We start from the raw sequence: 20,083 nt of genomic DNA on the forward strand, positions 1-20,083 counted from the left end.
CTCGGCGCTGTCAAATGTTTTTTTTTTTTTTTTTTTTTTTTTTAAGGTTTTTTGTTGTTATTGTTTTCCAATTAAGGTTTAATAATGTCAATTACATGATGTGCAATTGTCAGCATTTCTGTCATACAGTCAAATATTGGACAAGAACATGCATAAAATTAAGCAATTGACAAATTTATTATTACATTTATATTTGTATTGAATATGAAAACAAATGAACAATTAGCATTTTAAAACATGCAAATACAATTAGAGCTGTTCAAGAAAACCACTTGATTATAGTTAACTGAACATTGCACAACAGCTTTAATCAAAATCTTTTCCATTTAATATGAGATAACAAATCCCAAAACTAATTTGATGTAATAATAACAATAGTGTACTGATCATGTACTAATATATAACAATATTTGCTTTATTTCAGTCTGATTCATCTGATTCCTCCGCTTCTTCCTGTCCATTGTTCCTCTCATCAGAGTCGCTCTCCTGTTTTAAAACAGACTCAATTAAATACATCTCAAAATCTCTCATAAAAAATCTCATGAGGAAATGAAACTCCCAAAACAAGCAAAGCAGAGTTCATTACAGGCGATTAAAGGCAATTATAACCATGCTGTATATTTACATGATACTGCATGATAACAAAATACTGCTGCTGAGTAGGTGATGACTATGTTAATGTGATATGAGAAATGAGTTTAAATATGAAAAGTAATACAACTAATCAAACGTAATTGAACTGATCTGTGAGGCCACTGTATAATGCATATTAAATGGGAAATCATAGTATGTTGTAATGCCAAGGTATTCATATGGTATTCAGATATTTCTGGAAGATTTTCAAAGTGCACATCCATACATGCTTTTACAGCTAATATTACCCAAATCCCATAAACTAAACTGAAAAAAATAAATAAAAATAATAATAATAATAATTAAACTGATAAAAACTGACAGTAAAAGATTCCTATTTTAAATATATGCTGTTCTTAATATTTTGTCCACAAAAATATATTAAGCTCTGATAATAATAAATGTTTCCTAAGTACTCAATCAGCATATTAGAATGCTTTCTGAAAGATCATGTGACACTGGAGTCTGAAGTAATGGCGGCTGAATATTCAGTTTTACCACTGCAGGAATAAATAACATTTTAAAATATCTAAAAATGTTATTTCAAATTATAATAATATTTGGCAACATTACAGTTTTTACTGTATTTTTCATTAATGCAGCCTTGCTGAGCATAAGAGACTTCTTTCTTAATACATATAAAAACAATCCCAAACTTTTCAATAAGAAAAGTAAACTTTTAGTAATAACGAATTAAGAAAATCAATTTAGCAACATGCTAACATTTGATCAGACTATATGTCCGTGCATTATGCAGGATAATGCAGTCAGTCAGTCATTATACCTCCTCTTCACTCTGCAGCTGAGAAGACTCTTCTTCCGCTTCATCAACTGCCTGTGACCTTTGTGAGAGAATCTCTTCACCCTGTAAAGCAAAAAAAAAACAAAAAACATTTAGCATCACTGGATTATCAATAAATGTTACACTGTGCCCCTTATAGACTTATGTTATAGCTGTATAATTTACAGATATTATTATATTATAAACCTCAATAAAAAGTAATAATAAGTAAATATCTAAAACTGTAAAAACTTGTGAAACAAACTATAATATAATAAAATATATAATATCTATAATATAATAAAAATGAACTTTCTTCTGACAATTTAAAAATATGCAGCAAAAAAAAAAAAAAAAAAAAGTGACAATGTCACCAGGGCAAGTAAAACTACTGAAGTAGTGCATCCTTAAAGTGGATTTTTTTTTTTAGGGATGTGGCTTTGCCACATTTTTTCATCTCACCTTTAAGTCTCTGTTCTTCAGGTTCCCCAGCCAGAAGGCCTCCTGGCAATGGTTAAGAGTGAGCATGGCTTTCACACGATACACAAACTGCTCCAGGTTTTTCTTCAAGGCTGGAACGTGATTGGTCAGCCCTGTATCTTGCCTAATCTGTGAACCGTAAAACAATGAGCATCACAAATTCATTTTAACATCAATAAGCTACATTTATTTCTTCAATCCCACTCTTGCTCCACAGTCCACCATGCACTGCAGATGCTGTAATTCACCTTTGAGTGGCCACACATGTGGTGGAGTTGTCTAGTACTGAGCTGGAAGGTCTTCAGCAAACTCTGAACATCCTCCTGAGAAGATCCCGTGCAATGATTAAAAGCTCATGTTACTAAACAGACAAATTTAGCTCAAGATGCAACGTTACACATACATTTTGATGAATGAGACAGAAATACCTTGTGTTTTTTAAAGCTGTAATCGAGCAGAGGCATTCCAAGTTTGAGGAAGGACTCCAGAAAAAGACGACCATACTGATCAAAAACAAAGAGAAAACAAGTGTTGAATGACATTATCTTCATAAACATACCTTCATGTGTGCAAATGCTTCTCACCTTTAAACACACAGTGAGTACAGGTCTGCTGTCAAACATCTGTGCCATAGAAAACAGAAGAACATGCTGTTTACAGAGCCATAAATGTGATGTGCACACTGGGAGAACAGGAAAGATGTGAAGGCCTCTGTACCTTGACCAGGTTTATGAGGATGTGGAAGTCACGCACAGCCAGATTCCATGTTAAGAGCTTCTCGCTCTGCACCTGAATAGATTTAGGGCATAAACTTGAGACACACTTTCCTTACACTTCCTGTTGGTACCCAAATAATAATGAAATAATATCTACAGCCACACAGCAAACAAACACACACCTCTTGATTATCCGTCTGTTTGCTGGGAGGAATCTTGCGCACAGCTCTCTCCAGCACTGCCATCATGCTCTTGTAGTACACCAGGAACGTCTGCCTACAGTGTTAAGCAAAGCACAGATATCTGCATTTATTACACAGCTCTGTGGAATACCTGATTCTGATTGGTCAAATGCAGCGCTGAGTTGTCAAATATTTTGGTATTAATACCTCATGTATATGTAATTATTCATTTGATATGGCAGCCTGCTGTACCTGTTGAGTGTTGGCCAGCTGCGCGAGTTAGCATCTTTAGCAGCATTCAACAGCTCTGGAACCCCTTCACCTGCTATTTCCTCCACCGCCTTCAGAACATCATCAGTGTGCTCCAGATAAATACTACAGCGGGAAAAACACATTGATTTAAACATCCTCAGATATGAACAATAATATTAAAGCATGGCATTTTAGTTCAAGTTATTTTATTCTTGTTTGAGTATATTAATTAGGGCATATTTTGGATAGGTCCATCCTGTTTACAAGTTCAGAGTGGGTAAGATTTGTTTTTAATCAAATAGAGAGTACAACAATCATAAAATGTGATTTGCTTTGATATGATTAAGATTTTGTATAATTTTCAGCAAAACTGAGAACAGGCTTTCCAGGTGATTTTCTCACTAAACATTAAATATTTATGTGATGTTATACATGTCATAAATCTTTAATATTTCAATTAGTAAAAGAATATATTATTATAATAATAATTATATTAGAGTTGGAAGATCAGTATGAATATTTCATTTATTTAATTCCGTCTGTGTATAATGCAGGAATTCAACTATTTTTAACATCAAGTGAGGATTAATGGATGTAACGAGACTCGTGAAGCATATAAATCATTTTATTAACTTTTTTCTCTCTCCTCTATCTAACAGAATCTCGTATCCATGGGTCTTAATACCCATAATCGCCTCAATTCAGTGTTATTTTAATATTATTTATATACTATTACTAGGGGTGTGACAAGACACTTATCCCACGAGACGAGACGAGACACGAAACTGGGTTCACGAGAACGAGACAAGACGAGATTTTCAGACGTTTTTAAAGAAATCCTCAATGGTGAAATATATAGGGAAAAATTGTCTTTTATTCAACTGTAAAACACAAAATGAAAAAAAAAAAATGTAAGTGCATTTTGAAATCAAATTGTACTTTATGAAATTAAACATCTATTTTAATAGTAAACACTGCAAAAGGTTTTGCCACAAACTCAACTGACAGGCAAGTAAATGCACAAAATTAAATAGTATACATAAAAATAAATAATAAACACCACAAATAATATCCCTTTAAAGTAGCAGTCAGTCAAGTTTATTATTTAGTAAACTGATTTCTACTTAAATAAAAAATAGAAGTTTTTTTTCCTTTAAATTTTTCTCAACTCCTTTTTAATAGTATATACATTTTCACATCAGTTTATTAAAAGTTTAACAAAAAATACATGTTTAGGGCCCTATGAAATGTTTAATTTTTATCACCATATTATTTAGATTTTTTTATGGTTACTAAATTCTGTGTTTTAGCATGTCTAGCATTCTACTATCAAACTATTTGAATGCATAACACAACTTAATTTATTCATTTTATTTTTTCTTAAAGTAGCCTTAGGAATTTTTTTCCCATCTGAAATTCTGTGTTGTGTATTTACATTTTTCTGGTTATCAAATGAAGACATAAAACATAAATTTCATAATTTATCATTTAATTATTGAAAATTAAGCAAACTTTTTTTTGGCAAACGGGGTTTACTATTAAAATTAAAACATCGAAGAAATGTTGTGTGATTATTCCTTTAAAATAATGTGTGTACATTCTATTGTTGTTATTTAAAATCAGACTTTTATTTTTGGTTGCTGTGAATACCTTTACAGTTCTGTGTATGTGATATGATGCTAGTTTTGCTCAAATCAAATGGTAAAATGTTCATGAAGTTCTGGAAATGTTGTTCATGTGTTTACATCCTCATTTAGTGATATGGCAGACGCTGAAATCACTGCGAGCATCACACGCGCTTACATATGTGTGTGTGTGTGTGTGTGTGTACGTAAACCGCGCATGTCTGTGCCATTCATTAACAGAGACAGGCAGAACATGCACAGACACATCGGATCTCGTCACACCCCTAGTTTATACCCAAACTATAAACTTTTATCCCAGTACTTATGTTAATTAAATGTCTGTAACACAGAAATAATGATGTGTGGTTGAAAAGACTTTTTGTGTTGATCTTTCTGGATCAGAAGCAGCATTAATGATTCATTAACATGGGCAGTGACAAAACGTGCTTCTCACGCTCCACTGACACTCTGAATCGTTGTCTTTCAGGAATAAGATTGCGTGTGTGTTTGAATTGAGATCGCGATCTTTAAACGATTAATTGTGCAGCTCTAATGTAAACTGCAAATTATTTTGCGAGGATATCATCACGTTCTTGCGAGACCAGCCGGATCTCGCGGGACAAATCGGATCTCGCCACATCCCTAACTATTACAGAACTGAAACACGGTCCCTGTGATATTTTTGGTTTTACTTTTAATTTAGTTTTTATGCTTTTGTCATTTTTATATTTTTGTTTTATGTTTCTACACAATTTTAATTAAGTTTTAAGCTTTGATTTACTCTTAATTCAGCATATTTTAATCACCGAAAATGATTTTTAGTCATTTTCGTTAACAATAAAAACACCGCCTCAATGACTCCTGGACCTGAATGGGAACTTAAGCATTATTGTGTGTAACTCACAACATACCTGAGTAGAGTTTGAAGAGCATCATTGTATTTGTTTCCTCGCTCTTTCTCTCCACTCGCTGTAACCCACTCCTGACAGAGGAAACGCTTCGTCAGGGTTGCTGGGGAAAATGATAGCACTCAAAATTAATGTATTACAGAGAGCAACCATTATTATACAGCATACAGTACTGGAAACGCACTGATCTGTTCTCTGTAGGTCCTGTGGTTTAATCCTCCGTACTGGGACAGCACAATGAGCAGCTGAATCAGACACAAGGCAGTGTTCAGACTGGGCACTGTGCTTCGGAAGTTCTGCAGGTACTCAAAAGCGTGCCTGATAATATAAAACACCATGTAGAGATGGTTACATCGCATATTGTCCACAAACAGCAAGTAAGAAGAATGTGCACTGACGCTCCCACCTGCTGAGCTGATCCAGGGTCAAATCGGTCTCGTCCTCCTTCAGTCGGCCGGCCAGGACACCCAGAGCGCTCTTCAGTAGAGCACGATGCTCTGGACCAGAAAACCCAGCCCTGAATGAACAGCAGGTGATTGAAGATGGTAAGAACGTTTTGTAGTTGTCAGGAAAGTCAACTAACGACTAACTATTTCGTGCTCACCAGCTGAACGTAGTATGTAGCACTTGCAGTAGGAGCTGATAGGCTGAACACATGAGCTGCTGTTCCTTCACATCCACACCAGGAGCATCAACAACACCCTGATGCTCAGACAGCAGAGTCTGTGTGAGGACAAATAAATAACGAGGACGCAATAAAACCAAACATGCCAGCCAGCACTAATGCACACAAGGCTATAAATGGAAACACATGTGCACCTGAAAGTGATTATGGCAGTTCTCCAGGTGTGTGCAAAGTGTGGGCAGCAGCTCGATGCAGTAGGTGGCGATCTCTTTGGCATTTTTCTGCTGCAAGTGAGCAAAGCCAACTGCTCTGTCCGTCTTACTCAGAGAGACACCACAGAAAACATTTCAGTACCATATTGGTTGTCAGCTGATATTGGAGATGTTTTGTAATTCATTTATGCCTATTTTACATTTAGATTACTTTTGCTATCACCAAACATTCATTAAATTTTATATTTAAAAATATTCATTTATTTTAATAACACTTTAATGTATTCCTAAAAATATTCCTTTTTATATTGTACATTATTAAGCCATCAAAAAGCACTTAATAAAAGCAAAATACAGATTTCATTTACCCATTATTAAACTATTAAATTATAATGATGCCAAAATTAAGTGAATTTACAGTACAATTTGCTAAAGATTACAATTAATCTTGTACTATTACATTATAATAATGTCAAACTTTGGTGAATTTCGGCATCATTTCAGTGTAAAGCATAAAAATGAATATTTTGTGATTTGCTAAAGATTACATTTAACAATGTTAATTAAAATGAATCATTTTAGTTTTTTTTTTTTATTATTATTATTTCGATAAAATAATATCTGAGCAGTAGTTTAGAATGTTGCTTCAGCATTGTCAAATAACAAGTTTGACTGGGTAAAACAGGTTTAGTAATGTGTGTGTTATAATACTTTAAGAAATGGAGCCTTTTTGGCTGGTGCAGAAGCCAAACTGAAGTCCAGTTTACGCCACATGTCCTCCAGCAGGAAAAGCAACTCTGCAGGGCCCAGCTGCACTTCCTCCCTTAACTACACACAAAACAGCACTCATTTAATTAAAGTATGTACTTTTATTGAGAACTGACCAGCAAACAGACTCGTTTTACCTTACTATGTAGCTCAGTGTCCAACAGTGTCCGGGACAGAAGGCCACACTGAAGCACGCTCAGAACTTCAACATCAAGCTCTCTGAAGAACGGCCAGTACGAGGACAGACTGACTCCTGATTTGGCATCCTTTTCTTTCTCCTTCTCGTTCTCTTTCTCTGGAAGATCCTGCCACAACAAACAATTGTCAGTTGTTGTAAGAGCTTTAAATTAAAATCCAGCTGACACCATAAAATCTTAATGTATTGAAGTAAAATATACAAAAAAGGGTACCATATTGTCCATTTATTCTTCATCTCAAACAATATGGTGCTACAGTCCACTTTACCAGATGTTTATACAAATGTCTGTTAACCAATGGGCATGAAATAAACACGGTCTTTACCTGCTGGGAATCCTCTGCCTCTGCGGCCCCCTCCAGCTGTGATTTGTCTCCTGAGGAGTTCTTACTCGCTGAAGCCTTCCTCTTCCTCCCAGATGACTCTACACACCCACACACACACAAACAGTGAAAGACTGACCCTATCTACAGCACAATCCAGTTTGCTGATTTCTCCAGCAGACTTACCCTTCTTTCCTTTCTTTGGCAGAGCACTTGAAGAAGAGGGTATCATCCCTTCAGCACTCTCTCCATCAAAGTTAGCCTGAGGAGGAGTGTAGCCTGGAGTAGCTAACATATTAAAACAATGTTAACTTTGCAGTGAAAATAAATATAGGAAATTTAATTAATTTTCAAATTTAATAAACAAAATGTAAAAAAAAAGAAATACTTTTAAAATACAATAAAATAAAATACAAATTAATAAATGTAACAAGTACATTTTATATATGTACATATATATACACACACACACATATATATATATATACACACACACATATATATATATATATATATATATATATATATATACAACACATATATATATATATATATATATATATATATATATATACACACACACACACATATATAATATATATCTTATATATACACACATATACATATATATACATATACAAAAAAATAAAAAAAAAAAAAAAAAAAAAAAAAATATGCTCGTTCCTGTAAATCTCGTTCCTGTAAATATATATATATATATATATATATATATATATATATATATATATATATATATATATATTTACACACACACACTGGGGAAGAAGATAATCTGTCTTTCTGGTACCTGCTAAGCATGTCTGCAGTAAACTCTGAAGATAAGTGATATTCTGAATACGAGTTACAACCTTCATTTTCATCTCAGGATCATTCTGCTTGCAAAAAGCATTCACCGTCTACATTCATAAAACAGACATGCATACTTTACATATCAAAATATATTATATAACATCAAAAACACAATTCCAATCAGTAGTTCCAAATAATAAACTGAACACACACTTCTCATTTTTGGATGAACTATTAATTTACAACTAAAGTAAATACTTTAAAAAGGCCAAATAGTCATATCAGAACTGATCAGTGATGACTGTAAAGTCACCTTAAAGTCATTGTGAATTTAGTACTATGCTGTACTTACCTCTCTGAACCAGTTGATGGTGTAAAAGAGCAGAGAACAGAGGAACTCTCTCTCAGCCTTAGACAGACTCTCCACCTTCTCCACCACCTCCATATCAGTCAGAATCAAAGGACAGCCTATAACAGCACAAATCTCTCCAAACATGTTTTTTTTTTTTTTTTTACCTCTGATGCCTCTTATAACCTTGATATAAGTAATCTTACAGTTTATTCACAATCAAAAGGCATTAATTAAAAGAGAGGCATCTATTACATTTTCTTTTTCACAGCGAACAAGACAAAACACAGTCCAGACAAAATTATGATGAAAAAAAATAAAAAATCCAGGTGTACAGTATCTGACCTAGTAGAGCATCAATCTCCTCCAGATCCCCCTGGTGCTGCACCTCCTCACACAACCTCAGCAGGCGGAAAAATGAGGACAGACACAAAGGAGACACGCGCCTGAGAGAATAAGAGAATCGTTCAGATTGTAACACTGCAGGGATTCAACTACTGACAATACTTTTTTAACAACAGCCTTGATAAAATAAATAAAAATGCAGATCACAGGCATCGACAAATAACAGTGCCTGCTTGTCCAAATAATTAAAGTCCGAATTGTGAAGTGCATATTTTATTATATTATAGGTGAATTTTCAGGAAATATTGCAGAAAATAACTGTTTGTTTAATTTCAGCAATTTTGCATACATCACATATGATGAAGCTATATACTATATATTAAAATATCAGTATCGGCTACTAAAACCCATATTGGTCCATTGCAATTATCCATATCGGGAATTCCCAAATATTTTTGTCAGCTAAAGCCCTCTGACCTAAAACGTTTGCTTGTAGTACCCCCTTATTATATCAGTAATTTTTAGAATATTTTTTAAACATTTGCACCTTCACAAGTTGTATTTTGGTTAATAATCAAATGACATGCAAGTAAACAAAGGAACTGATAGTCAAAGTGTTTAATTTCTATTTTAAATATTACTTATTTACATGCAACATTCTTAATATTTAATTTCTTATTAGCTTTTCATCAACTCACAAACCCCCTGCAGATCCTTTATCAAGGACCATCATTTATGGTACATAAAAAGCATCTTGTATTACAGTCTACAGTAACAGAAGTGTTAAAATGAGTCCAGCATGGAGTATTCATTAATGACCTCTCTTTCTTGACTCCAGCTGGTTGGGTTGTGTCTGTTTTGAGCTGCTGGTCTTGAGTCATAAGTGGCAGCAGATTGATGGCGATTCCCCCTTGACTCTCATCCTCATCCAAATTATGCATCACAGAGGCAGGAAACACAAACGGGCTGAGAGATACACACACATGAGGGGTCATGAGAAAGTCTGGAATTGAAACAAATAAATGAAACAGCCAACTGCTTTGATTTGATAACAAAAAAGTAGGTCGTAATGATTATACTACTCTTTATGAGCTCTGAATGTGTCAGTCACCCTGATAAATCTGGTCCAAGGTCTACAACAAAGTCCTCCTGAAAATCCTCCAGCACACTCTTCCCGATCCATGCCTAAGAATGATATAGCCATAAAAGAGAGTTTATTATACTAATATAATACACAAACCTTTTAGTCATGTAGAGATCCATCTGAAATATATTACATTTTGTCTATAACTCAATTAAAGAGATAGTTCACCCATTAAAATACGATTCTGTTAGCATTTACTCACTCGCATCGTCATTTCAAACTCATTTGGAGAAAAAATTAAATTTCTTATAAATCAAAGAGGAGGACACGAAGGCTGTTTTAAGGGGCTATTTACAGTCAATAACCCACACACACCTGAACTAGAGGGTCCAGTTTGCAGGTCTGCAGCAGGTTGGCCAGCTCATCGTAATAGAGAGCAGCAGCTTCAGGGGAACTCTCACTGCATGAGCGTACCAGCTCCAACAGAGCCATCACCTACAGACACAGCAACACTCAAAACCTTACGTGGTACATGAGTCAGCGACAAGTAAGGAGTGAAAGTAGGCACATTTATAATCTTACAAAACTTTTAATTTCAAATAAATATATAGCAAGAAATATATTGCTGCTTTTTACTGTATATTTGATCAAATAAATGCAGCCTTGGTGAGCATAAGAGACTTCTTTCAAAAATCTCAACAATTTTTTGAAGGGTACTGTGCACACTCAACCACTCACCTGTCTGTGTGTCTCTTTGGGAAGTGTGCCACCCTGAGAGCCATCAGGTTTATTTCTACATAAACAAGATCAAAAAGAGTAAAGACCAAAGATCACAACCTTATACACAAGGTGTATAAGCAAAAAAAACTGTAAAACACCAGCAAAGAGAGTACCTGCAGGCCCCCATACTGCCCACCATCATGACTGCACCAATAATACCAATACGCTTGTATTTGGGCACCGTGCTGGACAGCTGCTTACGGATGACGATGTGCATGTCATCCTGGTGAAGGACATACAGAGATTTGACAGAATTTTCATTTTTGGATCAGCTATCCCATTAACTGAAAAAAAAAAAAAAAATGACAACTATACCTTTAAGATGCAGTGTGTTTCTCACCTGTATGTGTCCTCCGTGTTGCTCCTGTCCAAATGCCAGGCAGCTGAGCAGGTGGAAGAGTCGTCTGATCTGCTGTGAGGTCAGGTTGTCCATGTAGTCCAGAATACCCTGCCAGAATACACACAATTCACAACAGCAAACTGGTTAAATATCATTATGTACTAGAAAAGACCCAAACAATTCATTCAAAATTGTTTAAATAAACAAAATAATTTTTTTTTGATTCAGACTGATTCGAGTCAATCTGACTTAATGAAAAGAAGTGACTCAGAAAACCAATTTCCTTCTCTATATAAGCAGGTTTGTACCTTCACAAAAACAGTGAACTGGCTCATTTCTGCAGGCTTCTGAGATACCAGCTCACAGAGCAGCTCAAGAGCCACATCCACTTCTCCACTCACACCACTGCATGCGTGTGTGACCAGAGAGCCCACCACCTCCTACATAACACACACACATGTACTGGACATCAGTGCAGGTCTTTAAATGAATGTTAGGGCCCATAAATCTGCAGTGTGTTTGTTGTGAACTGGTATTAAGAGGTATTTCTTTTCTTACCTGCTGACAGTAGGAGTCAAAGGCAGTGAAGGCCTGTTTGTACATGTGACCTCCGAAAGACACCACACAGCAGTCTGGAGAACGCAAGAGTCCCTGAGCTAGAGCCAGAATTGATGGGAAATAACCCCGCATCACCTGTATGAAACATTTACACCATACTTGATATGTACAAGGAAAGCCAACACTTCAGGAAGCATAATTAGGGCTGTTTCTTGGTCATGAGCATGTGAATGAAAGCAGACCTGAGCATGACCCTTAAAGGTCTTCTGCAAGAGGTTTTCCTGAATCAGACCCTTGCGAACTTTGACCCTGAGCACTCTCTCTGCCCCACGCCGGCTGTGGTTTGCATTAGTGGAGTGAAGGATGAACAGCACCAACAGGTCAACCACCTGAGAGACACAACAAGTTACGTTAATTCTTGCATTTTGGATGTTCAGGTATGAAATGTGTCAATCTAATAGTAATCAAATAAAAATATTTTGATAGAAGTCAATCAAACCTTATGGTCGTCTGACTCATCAACATTCTCAATTGCCTGAAATACAAACATTTGAACAGTAATTAAATAACTTCAGTTGCATGGAAATATTGTACCAGAAAGTAAAACAAAAAAAGCTATCATGATTATATGAACTCACTTTTAGCCAAGCCTCTGAGATGGTCTTCTGAAATCGGATAGCTGACTTTATGACCTCCAAAACCAAAGCCACACTGTCCTGACCATTGTTGCATGATGGGACCCTGGAGGACCTGAGCAGTGATAATAAAATCAAGAACAAGACAAGCAGAACCAGATATATTTACAACTTCTTATTTGTCTTCCAGGGAATAAAGACTGTCATATTGGTTTGGGAGGGACAGATGAGAGTAAGTAAATGAAACAAAAAAAGCAGGAAAAATTCTTACCCTGACATGGCTTTGCTTTTCATACGACTCTGGGAAGCCTGCAACACTGCTGGCAAAACACATTGCTCCAACTCCAGCTTTTTACGCAGGTCACACACCACCTGAGGAGCATGAAAGGACATGAGCATAACTACGGCTCTACAGGAAATTCATTTAAAATTGTCTACCAGAATAAAAACATTTTTATGAACAAAACATAAACTAAAGGTAATAAACAAAGGTCAGTTTAGAGGCCTGACCTCATTAGCATCAGATGCAGAGATGGAGTGTAAGATGAACTTGACAATAACAGGAAGATCCTCTAACTGCACAGCAGAGAGAGTTCCCATAACTACATCACGCACCTGATAGAGAGAAAGACACAGTATACATTACACTCTGAAAGGCTAAATAAATTAATCCTTTTATTCAGCAAAGAAAGTGACTTTTACATAAACATATATATAATATATATATTAACTTAAATACTTTGTGCCAAAAAGCTTTGCCATCACAGGAATAAATTACATTATAAAACATGAATGTTAATTTAAATTGCAATGATATTTAAAAATATTCCTGTTTTACTCTATTATTGATTAAATAAATGCAGCATGACATACTTCTTTTTTAAATACATGAAACATAAAACCTAACCTTTTTTTTTAAACAATTATTTAAAGCAATAACACTGGGACCAATACTTTTTAGGGAAGATATTTGCATGTTTAGAAGTACCTCGGACAGTAATGCTGAGCTCAGATTCAAACTGGATAAAGCATCCAGTATAGGCACAGGGAGTTGAGTGTTTTGCTGAAGTAAAGCACTGCACAAGGGAGCAGACGCAAACACAGACTCACTTAAACAACATACACAATGATAATAAGCACCTCAACATTACCATCACAGCCAGCCATAATTACTAAACCAAACATAGGTCAAAACAACACAACTTTAATCCCATGCATTGGAAAATGGCACAAAAAAAGAACAGGCTCAGCTACTGCTGACGTACTTTAGCTCTTTGGCAATATCTCCATGCTGGGAATCCTCCAGGATTTCAGGCAGGCTGGTAATAATGTCCCGCTGGATCTCCACCGGAGCCACAGACACCATCTGCATCAGCTTACTGCTCAAATCCTACACATACACAGCAGTTACATCAGTCAGACATTGGTCACGGCAATGCCATAATTTGGCTTTGACAAACATTTATGTCTGCTACAAAGGAATTCTCAGCAATTTTGATGTTCACTGGGACAGTTTCATCACGTAGGCTTCTCACACAGACAGTATCATTGGACTGTGTACCTTGCCATCTACAATTCGGTCCAGCCACTTCAACTGGTTTATTATGAGACGGGGAACATTGAGGCCGTCCTCACTCACACTGTAACAGAGCACAATGCCATCAGTGATAAGGAATGTTACAGGACTGTGTCTGTAATTAAAGTGATGTGTATAAAAAGTCATCAAAAAGACATTTACCCCTCAAACATGAATTCTGGAAGCTTTTCAAACAAAGTGTTTATGACCTGGGTCTAAATGCAGGAAAAGGAAAATATATATATGTTACTTATATTCCCTAAAAAATATTCCCCCAAATATTTTAAATAAAATAAATGTTAGTAATTAATAGCTGTAGTTAATTATTTCAACAGAACATGTAAAAAGGCTACATTAAAAACCTAAAAGTATCCTACTTTTTTTATTTATTTTTTTGACCAATTAATTTTCATGACTTTTTCCATCTAATCATTGGATAATGGATAAGGATTTTTTTTTTTTATATAAAAAAATAAAAATGGGTAAATAGTAAAATATATAATATATAATTATTATATAATAAAATAATAACGAATGAAAAATTAATATATTCAGTCCAGTCTTAGTGTAGGAAAAGGAAAATAATTTTCTCTTGTTTTGTATTTTAAGATGTAAAATGAGCAAATATTTACCTGTAGCATCTCTATTCCAAGCAACAGGCGTACAAGACTTTCCTGATAGGAGCCAGAACTGATATTAGAGGGAAAATAAGTAACAATTAGAAAAACTGAGTAACAAAACAATTGCATAAAACATTCTGATGAATTCTTTTAGTTTCAGATGGAAAAACAAGAATCAGTGCATTACTTGGCATCCTGCTGTGAAGTGGATGATGGCACGCAAGGCAGCAGGCAGTTTCTGAATCTCTCTGGGTCTTCAATGTATGTTTCCAGTGCAGATATAAACTCCTGAATTATCTATAAACAGCCATTTAAATATATGTAAAGTAAGCTTTTTCATTGAAATAATAATAAAAAAAAGTAGTATAATAATGAGCTGTTTCTCACATTGGGGAATCTGGGATGCTTTCGTAGCTGCTGCTGGAGCCGCTTTTGAAATATTACTTGATCTACAGCTGTAAAAAAATAAATAAATAATAATAATAATGAATTAATAATGTATTCATTCATTCATTTAAAAAATGTGTTAGTTATATGTGTACAAACAATGTGTTAGTTGATATGAACATGCATGTATGCATTGTGATTTCACCTTTATTGTACACAATACATACTTTCTCATTCATTGTCTTACCAATTTCATTAGCTGTACTGCCAGCTGTCAAAGTGACACCAGATTCCTTCAGAAACTGAACAAAAACTGAGTCCGGGTACGAGTCCTGTACTGAAGACTTCGTTGGTCGTCCACTGCTCTTGGTCTTTTTTGATTCTGTGCGAATGGAGAGACATTAATAAAGTCCAAAAATAAATATTTTTAATTTCATTCCAAATTTATTTTAGACTTGACGTCATCCGGAACTTACTAGGAACGTCAAGCGTGGAATCGTCATCGACTGTGATGGATGAGCGCTTCTTTTTACGCATCATCTTTACGATAACTCAGATCAGATCCGATCCGATGGAAATGATAAATAACGGATATGACCTGTTGGGGTTACAACAAGCAGCTATTTCAGAAAACTGTGTACACAACTGACAGTTCAATAATGACAATCCTGGTTCAAACAATCCCAGAATCCATTCTCTGAAGATGGTAAACAATCTATTCATGCTGGCAAGAGCTAAATTACATATTCGACTAACTCGACGAAATGACCATATTTGAGACAAAATGTGGTCAGAAGTGTTTACCTTAACGCTACTCCCCGCGATGCTGATCTTAAACGTTTGTAATTTTGATGTGATACTAATAAATGCTGATTAAATTTAGATGTGAGCATAAAACGTGTTTTCTTCAACAGGCTAAAAAAACAGTCAGTCACAAAGCTTCCCGCGCCAGAGTGTTTCGTAAAATCTAGGGACCGTGGTAAAATTCTCAATTCTGTATCGACATACAAATTGTTTTGGGACATTACTGTATGTTTTGTCTATCAACTGTATCTGTATTTATAAGTGTAACAATGCGAAAGACATCACAAAACACGTCATCAGATTCTCAGATATGAAGATAAACTTTCTAAACCATTAAGCGGTAAACCGGATACTTTGATGACACTCCCTAATATTATATGGGCGTGTATTAAAAGTAGGCGTGAAGCGTCTTGCCACGATTGGTCGCTGCATAGCACACCGCCCACGTTTATCAGTTTTATACAAGTGTCACTTTCCTAGATTCTGTATTAGGTACTTGTCCGACAACCGTGTGAGTCTAAACATGGCTGGAATAAAATCGTTTTACGACATCACAGCTAAAACCATCACTGGAGAGGAGTTCAAGTTTTCTTCCCTACAGGGCAAGGTGGTCCTGATCGAGAATGTCGCTTCTCTTTGAGGAACGACCACCAGGGATTACACCCAGATGAACGAGCTCCACGAACGCTTCTCGGATACAGGGCTTGTGATTCTGGGAGTTCCCTGCAATCAGTTCGGCTATCAGGTAAGATGACTTACAGTAAACTCCTTGTTTGATTTAGTAGCTCTTCACTGCCGAACAGGTGCCTGTGGCGCACTCGTTCTGTCATCACCTGCTGTCTTACACCTGTATTCATGTATGATGGCTCATCTGTTTAAAACAAAGGCAGCCTAAATGTCTTGACCGTAACACTTATTTTTAATTCATTAATCAACATTTGTTAATTATATAATACTTAAAAGATGATTAGTTGCTTTGCATTACAATAGAAATATCAAGAAATGTTAGTTTACATAATTACATATCTAGATATATTTGGATATTAATTATTGCTATAATAAATTATATAATATTATATTATGAACTATTTTAAAACAGATCAGTCGTGTTTTGAATGTTGATCCCATAGACATCTTTTTAGATTGAAGAACAAAAAACAAACAGCTGTAGTAGATAGATAAATATTTGGGTGCAGTATAAGATATGATAAATATAATTATTAATAATAATACTTTTATTTTTATAAATAACTAAATAAAAGTAGCTATATTTAATTAAATTCTAGATTTAGATTCATTATTAAAATATAAAGTATATGTAAATGACTCAAATTTACTTGTAGGCTAAGTAGTAATTTTATTTTAAAAAGATTCTTTTTCTTTTCTTCTAATAAATGAATGTAATAATGAGCCCTGACTTAATTATATTCTTAATTTAGGAGGGTGTCTCATACTTCACTGCCTTATTAGATATTGTTTAGTAAAGACAATGTTCTATCTATCTATCTATCTATCTTTTGCTTTGCTGTTTTAGGAAAACTGTACAAATGAAGAGATCCTTCCGTCCTTAAAGTATGTCCGTCCTGGCAATGGCTTTGAACCTAAATTCCAGCTTTTGGAGAAGGTCGACGTGAACGGGAAAACCGCTCACCCTCTCTTCGTCTTCCTTAAGGAGAAACTTCCATTCCCGAGCGATGAGCCAATGCCTTTCATGAATGACCCCAAATTTATCGTTTGGAGTCCCGTGTGCAGAAACGACATCGCTTGGAATTTCGAGAAGTTTCTCATTGGATCTGATGGAGTGCCATTCAAACGCTACAGCAGGAGATACCTGACCAGCAACATCGAGGGAGACATCAAGAAACTTCTCAGCATAGCCAACTAAAATGGTTTTGTGGTCAAAAGTGTGTCAAAATAAATCAATATCCCAGCTTCTGCATTGCATACCTTGACCTATATGGGTCTCCAATAAGTGTTCATGACAGGTTGTGCTCTCATGTGCATGATGTTGCTGTGTTTGGACTTTTACTTCATGAAGGTACTCCTGTAAACATGCTTTGTCTGTGGGGAGCATCTGATACCATGCAAAAATCCTAACCGAACAGTTTCATTTAGCTCTTGTATGGCACAACATGCAATTTGAACCAATAAATGTGTTTTCTACTCAAAACTAAAGATTGCCTTTTTTATTCCAGCTTCAGTTAATGTGGGAGGACAAGAACACAGAGCTTTAGGGTTTTGTCTGTTGTGTAATACAGTACTGATCATCAGGTGCTTTCAAGAGATTCATTCTGTATTAATGAGTTCCAGTGGAAACTTATCTCTAGTGTGGGGGTGTGAGGCGGGAGTAGAATTTCCCACAGCAATTACTAAGCCAAACATACTTGCAAAAAAAAAATATATATAAATACATAAATAAAAAAAAAACTATTCATTTTGAAAAAAAATCAATATAATAACTGACCACCAAATCAGTATATCAAAATGATTATCATTAAGGATCATGTGACACTAAAGACCAGGGTCCATATTCACAAAACATTTTATCTTACCACTGAGTTCTCCTAAATAGCATTAAAAGCTAAGAGTAAGGGCGGATGATCTCATTATAAAACATCACTACTCCTAACCTTATTTACATAGCTATGGATGATGTCATTTTAGGATAGTTTGAGGCTTGGTCTTAGTGACTTAGGAGAAGTCTTCACTACTTCTAACCTTTTTTTTATATAGATTTAGGAGCTAGTTTTAGAGCTAAAACACCTTGTGAAATACTTTTAGAGCAACAAATTAGGAATCCTAAATTTAGGACTGAAAGCCCATTATTTTTAAGATTTTCTCCTAAATCGGCAAGTTATGAGCTACTTTTAGCCTTAAGATGTTTTGTGAACACGGGCCCAGATTACTGGCTGCTGAAAAATCAGCTTGGAAATAACAAGAATAAATTGCATCTTAAACACACAAATATTATACTATAGGAATAAATATATAGAAATATAAACACTTTTTTAATTGTAATATTTCACAATATTATTGTTTACTGTTTATCAAGTAAATGCAGGGTTGGCGAGAATACGATTGCTTGACATCATTCAATACACATAACAAAAATATCTAAATGCACACATCATTAAAAAAAATGTTGCAAACATTCATACAGCCATTTCAGTTTACAACAGCCAAAACCAATGCAGATTTCACCATGTACTCTCAAAACAGTTGAACTAGTTATGCAAGTCTTTCCAGCCAGTAATTTTACATTTTATATTTACATCTATGTATTTGGCAGATGCTTTTATGCAAAGCGACTTGCATTGTATTCAAGGATTATACATTTCCATCAGTTTTTGCATTCTGTTGGAAATAAACACATTACCTTGGTATTGCTAGTGCAATTAGAAATAATATAAAATAGCCATGACAAATAATGGGCAGCTATGTGGAATCGTTTAACTGATACTGAAGATCATGACAGATTCATAAATCATCTCATGCAAATTTATTTACTTAATGTTATATAACAAGGAAAACAAAACAAAAACAAAGCCACTACCTAGAATCAGGCTTCCACATTTTATTATATTTTCAATTCAAATAGGCTTTAATCAAAATCTGGTGTTGCACATGTTGGCATGATAAATAGAACACAAAGCAGCTATGTACTGTGCCCCAGATTATGATTATGTACATCCATTCAAGAAACGTCTATGAAATTACAAAAACAAAAAATAATTAAATTTATACTAAACAAATAAATGAACTGCAGCAGCTCAACTCAATTCAATGATCAGTTTGTCTTAAATTTTATATCTGGATATATAAATAACAAGACTGGATTTACCGGTCAGTGACTGCTAATACCATAGAGAGGTAAACACCAGGAACAACCATCCATAGTTTTGCAGATTCAAAAGTTGCATGCTATTTTGCCACACAAAAAAACCGAATATGCTTTGTGTATTATGTTCTTAGCAGTATGAAGCACTTATCATTTGAGCTTTGAGTTGTTGCTAAAGCCATTTGAAACACATAATGCCACAACTAATAACATGGCAGATGTGCCAATGTACATCTACAGGTAATGATAAAAGCTA

At 35.1% G+C, this 20,083-nt stretch overlaps 2 protein-coding genes across 2 annotated transcripts; one reads left to right on the forward strand and one right to left on the reverse strand.

Annotated features, from left to right (window-relative positions):
* Positions 1-183: 183 nt before the first annotated feature.
* Positions 184-16,150, reverse strand: fancd2 (FA complementation group D2). The gene is made up of 44 exons (XM_042726317.1): positions 15,990-16,150; positions 15,662-15,783; positions 15,433-15,567; positions 15,186-15,253; positions 14,986-15,095; positions 14,811-14,868; positions 14,341-14,393; positions 14,164-14,242; positions 13,868-13,992; positions 13,591-13,678; positions 13,113-13,217; positions 12,874-12,974; positions 12,606-12,717; positions 12,467-12,502; positions 12,210-12,356; positions 11,968-12,102; positions 11,718-11,849; positions 11,410-11,517; positions 11,183-11,292; positions 11,028-11,082; positions 10,665-10,784; positions 10,317-10,390; positions 10,025-10,171; positions 9,206-9,306; positions 8,864-8,979; positions 8,510-8,618; positions 7,888-7,989; positions 7,705-7,802; positions 7,320-7,487; positions 7,126-7,242; positions 6,397-6,525; positions 6,182-6,300; positions 5,984-6,094; positions 5,762-5,895; positions 5,581-5,680; positions 3,045-3,167; positions 2,793-2,886; positions 2,612-2,683; positions 2,479-2,517; positions 2,323-2,397; positions 2,143-2,217; positions 1,877-2,023; positions 1,418-1,498; positions 184-486 (listed from the first exon to the last, which is right to left on the reverse strand). The coding sequence occupies exons 2-44, from the start codon at positions 15,723-15,725 to the stop codon at positions 421-423; spliced, it is 4,338 nt and encodes a 1,445-aa protein (XP_042582251.1). The 5' UTR covers positions 15,726-15,783; positions 15,990-16,150; the 3' UTR covers positions 184-420.
* A 307-nt stretch (positions 16,151-16,457) lies between these two features.
* Positions 16,458-18,164, forward strand: gpx1b (glutathione peroxidase 1b). The gene is made up of 2 exons (XM_042726319.1): positions 16,458-16,734; positions 17,524-18,164. The coding sequence occupies exons 1-2, from the start codon at positions 16,513-16,515 to the stop codon at positions 17,872-17,874; spliced, it is 573 nt and encodes a 190-aa protein (XP_042582253.1). The 5' UTR covers positions 16,458-16,512; the 3' UTR covers positions 17,875-18,164.
* Positions 18,165-20,083: the final 1,919 nt, after the last annotated feature.

The sequence above is a fragment of the Cyprinus carpio genome, chromosome B6, assembly GCF_018340385.1.
Source record: "Cyprinus carpio isolate SPL01 chromosome B6, ASM1834038v1, whole genome shotgun sequence".
In the NCBI taxonomy this organism is placed as follows: Eukaryota; Metazoa; Chordata; class Actinopteri; order Cypriniformes; family Cyprinidae; genus Cyprinus; species Cyprinus carpio.

Coding starts and splice junctions, on each gene's coding strand:
- fancd2 (XM_042726317.1), bottom strand. CDS start 15,725: ATGATGCGTAAAAAGAAGCGCTCATCCATCACAGTCGATGACGATTCC. Junction 15,254..15,432: donor CAGTACAGCTAATGAAATTG/GTAAGACAATGA, acceptor ATTTTTTTACAG/CTGTAGATCAAGTAATATTT. Junction 11,850..11,967: donor TTGACTCCTACTGTCAGCAG/GTAAGAAAAGAA, acceptor TGTGTTATGTAG/GAGGTGGTGGGCTCTCTGGT.